Below are 8349 nucleotides of genomic sequence, written 5' to 3'. Positions count from 1 at the left end.
GGCTCCACACATGGACCAGGGCAGCTGGTATGCTGCTCCACACAGCTCCCGTGGCTGCTGGGCTGGAGCGCACTGTGACAGCGGGGCGTTCACTGCCCACAGCTGGCCACAGGAGCCCCCAGCAAAATTGGAGCTGATAGAGATCCACAGTCACTAAATTAATTAAAATGTGCTACTGACCCGTAGGTTAAGATGGAAATATCAAGTACAAAGTTCTCAGACTTCAGGAGAGCAACTTTTCACAACATAAGAGTCATAGAATCACAGAATCATTAAGGCTGGAAAATACCCCTAAGATCATCAACCCATCCCCATCATGCCCACAGACCACATCTCTCAGTGCCACATCTATGTGATTCTTGAACATCTCCAGGGACGATGACTCCACCACCTGCCTGGATAGCCCATAAACTCAATTACTTGCATGTAAACAGGTTCAGCTCATGAAGAATTAGGGAAGATGACTCCTGACACAGTGATCAATGGGGTTTACTGTTCCCAGCTCACACAGAAGAAGCAGCTACCCTCACTGCACAGGGGTTGCTCAAAGCTAGGAGTACTACTACTACCACGTATTTTGATCAACAGGATATTTACCGTTCCATAAAGAAATATTCAAAGAAGAAGAGAAATTAACAATTTAAGGGATTTAAGTGTCAGAGACAAAGGAAGCAGCACATGAAAAGTAAGGGGAGGGGGAAGAAAAAAGGAAATACATATATAGATATGAAATGAAAAATTCTGCTAGTCAGGTAAACATCCCTGAATGAATTGACAATATCAGGTCAAGACAAGTGACAAAAACCTAAATTAAGGAAGGCAAAATTTCAGGTAAAAGTTGGGAAGCCTGAAGAGCAGTAAGACAAGAGCATGAGGATATGGTATAACTAGCTGCTATTGCTGTATAGATCAAAAATGAACGTGCACTTTTTGCCATGATCACATATAAGAGAAGGAAGCAAAATTTGCGTCACTCACATTCTAGGATACAACAGCAGCCTATGACAGACCAGACCTTGCAGACATTTCGTCTGGGGTGTTGGCCTGGTCTCTCCTGTGATAAAAACACTCAGACAAAACTACATGTTGGCTGTTTGGAACTGGGCTGGCTTTCTATCTTTGCCCAAAGAAAGATTTATTTCATTTATGACTTCAGAATTTTCTCACCAGTTTCTCACCAGGATGCCTTGCTCAAATTATTACTTTCAACACCGCACTTAACATATTTATGAATACTACAACAAGATCAAATAACATTTCTTTCTTCTAAATCCATTCAAAAAGCCAACTCCTAAACAAGTGCACCAGAGAAACTCAAATTTAAAAAAATGTACCAAAATTCAAATTGTGAGAGCATGAATAACACTGAACACAAGATTTTGCTTTTCAGACAGTTTTAAAGCAACATTTTAGAGCAGACAGAGAAAGTATCAAGAACAATAAGGAAGAACAGCAAGTATAATAGGATTCTCAATCATTGTTAGATATTTCAGCACATATTTTTTATATAATGTTCAGTGAAAATTCAAGCTTTCAAGACAAACACCAGCATCCTGCCTGTTGCATTCTCCATTTCTGAAATCAAGCGCATTCAAATTTGCTTTTAAAGTTGGCATTGTCACCTCTGTTAAAACACCATGCACTTAAGGCTCGCAGCCAGGCTGACTTCAAGCCTCACATATCCCTAAGTCACAGGAAACATCCATATAGTACTGAATTATAGTAATATTATCTCCCAAACATCTCTCTGTCATACAGAACAGTATGAAACTCTCTGTAGACTCCTGTTCAAGAAACATGCAGCTTATCTCTTTAGAGAACACGATAGAAATTGTTCAACATACAACTATAATATTGTACAAAGGAAGTGAAGTTGAGACGGTATCAAAGCCACTGAAAAGCAACAGACACACTCAAAGTTTTGTCTGTAGTTCTACCAGCTTTATGTACATAGCTGGCCCCAGACTGCTGAAACTCAGTCCTGTCTCACTGAGCAGCTGTGTCAGGAACATCTGAGGGGCTCAAGGGGTGCCAGAGCTGCATTACAGACACACAAACAAGGCTCCAGGACAATTCCTCAGGACAGTGTGCAGGCTGATACAGTGCTCCACAAAATGTTGGCCAAACAGAGCAATCAGCATCTTTAGGTGATGGCAACATGCTTTTTATTTATTTTTTTTTTCCTAGCAAGGGGCATTTCCATACTTTACCAAGCACTCTGAAGGCCAGCAGAAGCATCGTGAAGTGAAACGGCTGCTTCTGAAACTGTGACAAAATGAGCAGCTTGTCCTTTTTAGTCTGAGTTGTGAGTTTCATGTTTCAGCTCCTCCTTCACATTCCAGGCCTGCCCTGGCTCCGATCTTTTCGAAAATGGAGCCTCTAACAACTGCCTATCCTCTGAAATATTCAGTGCCCAAAGCTAGAGTCTTTGTTGTTTTTCTGTCAATGGTTTTTTGCACGGCAGTCCTCTGCCTACTGCAACTCAGATTTTTTAAACCTAAAACTAAAGATTTTTATTCTTTTGAAATCAAGGATTCACGGGGAAGAATCGTTTCCTTGGAGAAGTACAGAGGGAAAGTAAGTTACAACTTTTTTATATATTTTCTTTGATTCTTCATTGGAAAGCAGATATCCATTTCTAGGTGAACAAAACAGTTTGTTGTGGGAACTTACAGCAGAGTTTTGTGCTAAATTCCTGTTACGTAAGCAGTAAGCTAGAGAGAAATTTATTTTTTCTAGGCCTGCTTCCAGAATTAACTGTTAGAATAAAAGAAAAAAAAAATGTTTTATTCATTATAAATTAATATAGTCTTGCAATTGAATTTGTACATTTGATCTTAGTTAAGAATGGTAGCGTGTTCTGTCGAATATTAAAGGTGTATCTGAGAATATGGCTTTAATGTCTGTTCTAAATACACAGTATTTTTACATGCTTAAAACTGTACGCTTTAAGTTTGTGCATTTACTGAATGTTTAAAGCAGGATATCTCACAGTAAATGCTTCAGCTGCTATCATTCTTATCAGCTTAATGAAATAATCAGAGAAATTATGTCTAGCTCTCAGGCAGGAACAACACTGGTAAGGGGATATCTCGTGTTAAGACTTAATGAAATCTCTATGCCATCTCTGGCTTCTTTCTCAGTGTTCTCACTTTATTTCTCCAAAGGCAACTTTGATTGTAAACGTGGCGAGTTACTGCCAACACACAGACAAAAATTACATCGCTCTGCAGGATCTACACAGGGAGTTTGGTCCCTCCCACTTCACTGTGCTGGCCTTCCCCTGCAATCAGTTCGGAGAATCAGAGCCTGGCTCAAGCCAGGAAATAGAGGCTTTTGCCAAAGGGAACTACGGAGTAACCTTCCCAGTTTTCCACAAAATCAAGATCCTGGGATCAGAAGCAGAGCCTGCCTTTAAATTTTTAATAGGTAACTATTTTATTTCCTACACTGAGCTACCTATAAGCATGGTATTCTTCAACTCCAGTCAGAGTTTAGCAGGCCTAGTCTGAGCATACATTATTTGTCTTCATAGCCTATGGAGAAAAAAAGGCATCCTTTGCACACACAGCTTATCTCATTTTAATGTGGATATTAGAAAAAAAAAAAAAAGAGTAAAAAGAGCTGTACCCTGAAAGCATCTGTTCCTCCTCACTGACAATAAAAACATCTTACTGTGACCAGCCCGGATAGAAACATACAGTGATGGATGTAGATGGTTCAAAGCTCTGAACCATCTACAAAATCCTATTTCAGATTACATGACTTTTGTTAGAAAGCATTTTATTTTTTCACAGGGAAAAATATAAACTAAGGATGCCTTAAAAAAAAAATTGGAAAATTTAACATTAAAACATGCAGATGAGAAAATCCTCCTTTAGCATAGACTCATATGTCTTGCTTGTAAGTATTGTAGCTCAGGTACATACTGTAGGATATAAACCACTAATGCATTGATTTATCTTGTGAGCTTCAGGACCGAACCTGTAAATCCCACTTGCACAAACACTATGCAGTACTATTTATTGCAGAAAGCACTTGCTGACTTAGGTTCTCACACTCTCACAAGCAAAATGAAATTTTGCTCAGTTGTCCAAAAAAACAAACAAAGCCAGTTTAAAAGTCTCTCTGAATTCTCCTGAGTTTTGGACAAATCTTTGACCAATACTAAAAACAGATACTATGGAAAGAAGGATATTTAGAACATAACTGTTCTCTAAAACATCTTTTTATCTAGAAAATGAGGAAGGAGGAGACCCAAACATGTATTGCATCTTCCTGCTCACAAATGGGATCACAGCTACCTAAGCTAATACCAAGCCAATATCTGTAGCTACCAAGCTACAGGTGTTTCTCCAGATAATCACATTAGTCCTATGAGAGATGCAGGTACCTCTCTCTCTATTCCAGTTCTTCGCAGCTCCTCTTGTCCTCTTGTATCAACATTTAAATGAAAGGACTTAAACCACTTAAGCCCATTTCTTTTTCCCATACTCTCTGTATACATTCCTGAAAATTACTATCATGCTCCTCCTCATTTAGGAGACTCATAAGTAGTTGCTGTTGTCATCTGAATTGCATTTCTTCCTATCTCCTCTTAGGCATGTCACTAAACATATCAGGCAAACCCTCATTGTTACGAATTGCCCCATCATCTAGTGGAAATTACTGAATGCACTCTGGAGGTGTCTCTCTTCTGATTACAGAGAAGACAAGGGCAAGTACGTACTAGAGTTAGGAGAGATGAAACCAGGCACTGGACCCAGATATTAACTCCCAGTGTCAGATATTAACACAGAACTAAGTCTGCTATATTCACACGTTCAGTACTCTAATGTACAGGGAGAAAGATACTTTGATGCTCACACATTTTGAAATAACATCTTTCTCCTTTCTGAATTATAGTGGTTCATATTAAATTACTGTGCATCTTCAGTTAAAGAGGAAACTGTCCTTCATTTGCTTGTTTTGACATTCAGAAGGCTGAACATCTTCATGCTACATCTCCTGATTGTGATTTCTAGCTCGCATTTTTCGAGCACTGACAGCTCAACGCAAAAAAGAATTCACTGGCAGTAGAACATAGTGTCAGAGCCTTCACACAACTACTTCTTGTTACTTTCATAGCAGCAGCAAGACCTTTTGCTGGACCAGTGAAACATCTGTAGCATCATCAATCCATCCCCTGTGCATTTTTACTCAAGATATTCATATACATTAATAATCACTGAAAGAGTATTTAGAATTGAGATTCTGTCACCTAAAGACTGATTCTTGATAAAACAAGTCTTCAAAGATACGGTTACTAGCTGGGTCAGAATCTCCACCATACCTACTGATTATCATTGAGTCCTCTTACAGTCATAACATTACTAATATTGTCCAAGGGCCAAATTCATCACTATTCCCTGTTCCCTCTTCAAAATCTCCTAGTTTTCTCCTATTCTCTCAAAAGCAGACTTACCTTAAAACTTTGAGACTCTCAAAGACAAAGCCGGATTCAGCATACTACTTCTGAGTCGTCTAGGAGTCATACAGTTCTGATTTCTGATCATTCAGAAATGATCTTTATTAGATATTCATGGCAGCATCATTACCAGTAAGGTTTAATTTCATGGGATGGAAGGAGTGAATTAATTCACCATCAGCATTATGGCTTCCTGCTCCCATTTCACTTTTCCTACACCCACATAAAACTGGAGATTCCCCAATGATTGTGCAATCCAAAATCCTTTTCCCTGTAAAAAAAAGCATAGTAAAAGTAGACTCTTCTGAACAGTTTCACCTGAAGGGGAGAGTATAATTCACTTCCTACTTTTCACTTCATTAAAATTAATGAATAAAAACATGTTGAAAGTTCTAGCAAAGAACAAGGTGGGATTACTTCAAAATGAATATATGAAGAATCACTGCAGGATAATGAAACAATTACAAGAGAAAGGGAGTCACTAAAATTATCTCATGCCGTTCTTACAGATTCTTCAAAGAAAGAACCTCGCTGGAATTTCTGGAAATACCTTGTCAGCCCTGAGGGTAAAGTTGTAAAATTCTGGAGACCTGAGGAACCAATAGAAAGTATCAAGCCAGAAATAGCATCGTTAATTAGACAGATCATAATGAAAAAAAGAGAAGACCTCTGAAAAACCGTTCACTCTGTGAATCCATTCAGTGGCACAGATGAACAGCCTTACTACATTCCTGGGAAATGCTGCTAGAAGATAAACAATCAGGGGATATTTTTTTCTTTTTGATGTCAGTATTTTCAGCTACGCTATGTGAATTAATATTGGGATGACTTCTGCAACAGCCTTGAGAACCACTGAGATTACTGAAAATGGCAAGGCAGAACATTGCAGGAACAGACCTTCAGCCTTCATACAGTTCTTTAAATTGCTAACAAGAGCTAATTATATTTGTTATCAGTAGGCAAATAGCTAAAAGGAAGAGGGTTGGTGATGAATTACTCAGTATTTGTACCAAAAAAAAATCATTTTCCATCTGCCAGTGAAAATAAGTTTTGATATTCCATTTATACATAACCGTTTCGACTGAAAGATGTGGGACTGAGAGCCATCATATCAGGATTTATACACACAAATGCAGCTGATCATACCAGCTTTATAATATTGACAAATGAAAATGTCTGAATTGTGAAGCTGTCAACTTAGTTGTAATAAACTGTACATAGAAAATAAGATTATTAGAAGTAAAAGAAAAGATGCAAAAATATTCCTTTGCCTGCTTTCTGTGTATTTTAATTCATTTCACCTTTTCAGCAATACCTTTATCTTCTTTAGCCTTCTCCATACGTTTGCACTGTAGTATAGGGTCTTGGCTACCAGCTCATTTGCTGGATTTCCAGTTTTCTGACCAGGATGTAAGTAGGGCCTTTGTGCATATATACATATCAGTGCTTACAGTAGGATTCAAAGGGGCAGCAAAAATCAACAGCGCAGCATCCTAAAAGACATCAGCTAGCACAGCTTTCTGAAGCTGTCCAATACAATGCTCCCCAGCCACCTACTAGAATAAGCCTCCAAACAGAAGCTGAAAAGGGAGACAAAGATTTATGCCTTATCTTCTTGCAATTTCCCCACTCCAGCATGTAACTACAAAACCATTTCCTGTTCTGTTCCAATGTTCTAGTTCAAATTGCCAAATGTTTTGACTGAAAGAGTAAATTGAAGTAAATTAATTGAGGGACACCGTAAATAGGAAAAGAACCCTATTCCAGCTGTCTAAGTCTTTAAGGAGAGTTGAGAGAATAGAAATGAGAGAAACCAGCATCTCATACTAAGAATTTTTTTACAACAATGTTGGTGAGGTACTAGAACAGGATGCCCAGAGAGGTGATGGAAACCCCATCTTTGGAGACATTCAAGGTCCAGGCTCTGGTCAGCCTGACCTAGCTGCAGAAGTCCCTGTTCACTGCAGGGGAGTGGGAATAAACAACCTTTAAAGGTCCCTTCCAATTCAAACAATACTATGATTCATTCTTAAAACCAAGCTACTCCTTGGTAAAAATAAAGCATCCTTATCTGTAAGATTTACACAGATTTGAAAAGGCAAATAAATAGGAAGCAAGTTATAACACTGTTAGACAAGCACAAATTTATAGATAATGTTCAAAATTCAGCACAATTACCTGAAAGCATGTTTGCATAAATATCCACTTAGTTTATATAGGATATTGCTTATAAAACTGTATACTACATTACAAGCACTATAAACAGATTAAAAACTGTCTGTTGGATTTTCAAATAATCCCACCAACTTCAGCTAAAACTGCCCTTAGAAGATTAACAGAGCCTAGTCCATGAGTGTTAAGGTTTATTAAATTCCATCTACAATATCCTATTCTATGCCTCCCTCACTCCTTAGATCTGACATATACTCTTTACTTCCATTGTTCATCATTTAGCTGACAGCTCATATTTCCAATAAAGTTTACCTTGGGGTATATATATTCTAAATCCACCCCAACAATTGCCTATTAATTCACATAATATAGGAAATTGTAGCATGACTTCCCAAATGAAAGTTTTTTTAGTCAGTAAGACCAGAACTCCTTTTCTCATGCTCGCTCCTCCAACCAAAGACAAAGGCATTACTTGCACTTCCTGCAGGGAACAGACTATGGCCCATGATATCACCTTACCTGTCTCTGTCATGGTAAAACCAAAAAAATGACAAGCGTGCAAAGAATTGTGCAGACAAATTTTGAACTCTGGCCCTGGACAGCTTATTTAGCTGGATATTGTTCTGCCAGTCTGAACAGCCTCCGTGCATCATCAGCATTCCTATCAACATGACCTTCCAATTTACAAAGCAATATACAGTTTTTCTTAC

At 38.4% G+C, this 8349-nt stretch overlaps 1 protein-coding gene across 2 annotated transcripts; it reads left to right on the top strand.

Annotated features, from left to right (window-relative positions):
* Positions 1-2318: 2318 nt before the first annotated feature.
* GPX8 (glutathione peroxidase 8 (putative)) lies at positions 2319-6729 on the top strand. 2 transcript variants are annotated; one of them, XM_031609447.2, is made up of 3 exons: positions 2320-2577; positions 3168-3429; positions 5977-6729. In XM_031609447.2, the coding sequence occupies exons 1-3, from the start codon at positions 2371-2373 to the stop codon at positions 6138-6140; spliced, it is 633 nt and encodes a 210-aa protein (XP_031465307.2). In that variant the 5' UTR covers positions 2320-2370; the 3' UTR covers positions 6141-6729. The 2 variants fall into 2 exon arrangements, with proteins under 2 accessions (XP_031465308.2, XP_031465307.2); XM_031609448.2 differs by lacking the exon at positions 3168-3429 and having other exon boundaries at positions 2319-2577; positions 5977-6129.
* Positions 6730-8349: the final 1620 nt, after the last annotated feature.

This window comes from Phasianus colchicus, chromosome Z, assembly GCF_987193195.1.
Source record: "Phasianus colchicus chromosome Z, bPhaCol1.hap1.1, whole genome shotgun sequence".
Lineage (NCBI taxonomy): Eukaryota > Metazoa > Chordata > Aves > Galliformes > Phasianidae > Phasianus > Phasianus colchicus.
This window is presented reverse-complemented; position numbering and strand designations above follow the sequence as displayed.

Excerpts from the sequence above, each read along its gene's own strand:
- GPX8 (XM_031609447.2), top strand. The coding sequence starts at position 2,371 with ATGGAGCCTCTAACAACTGCCTATCCTCTGAAATATTCAGTGCCCAAA. Across the intron at positions 2,578-3,167 it reads TGGAGAAGTACAGAGGGAAA|GCAACTTTGATTGTAAACGT; the intron begins GTAAGTTACAAC and ends ATTTCTCCAAAG. Across the intron at positions 3,430-5,976 it reads TGCCTTTAAATTTTTAATAG|ATTCTTCAAAGAAAGAACCT; the intron begins GTAACTATTTTA and ends CCGTTCTTACAG.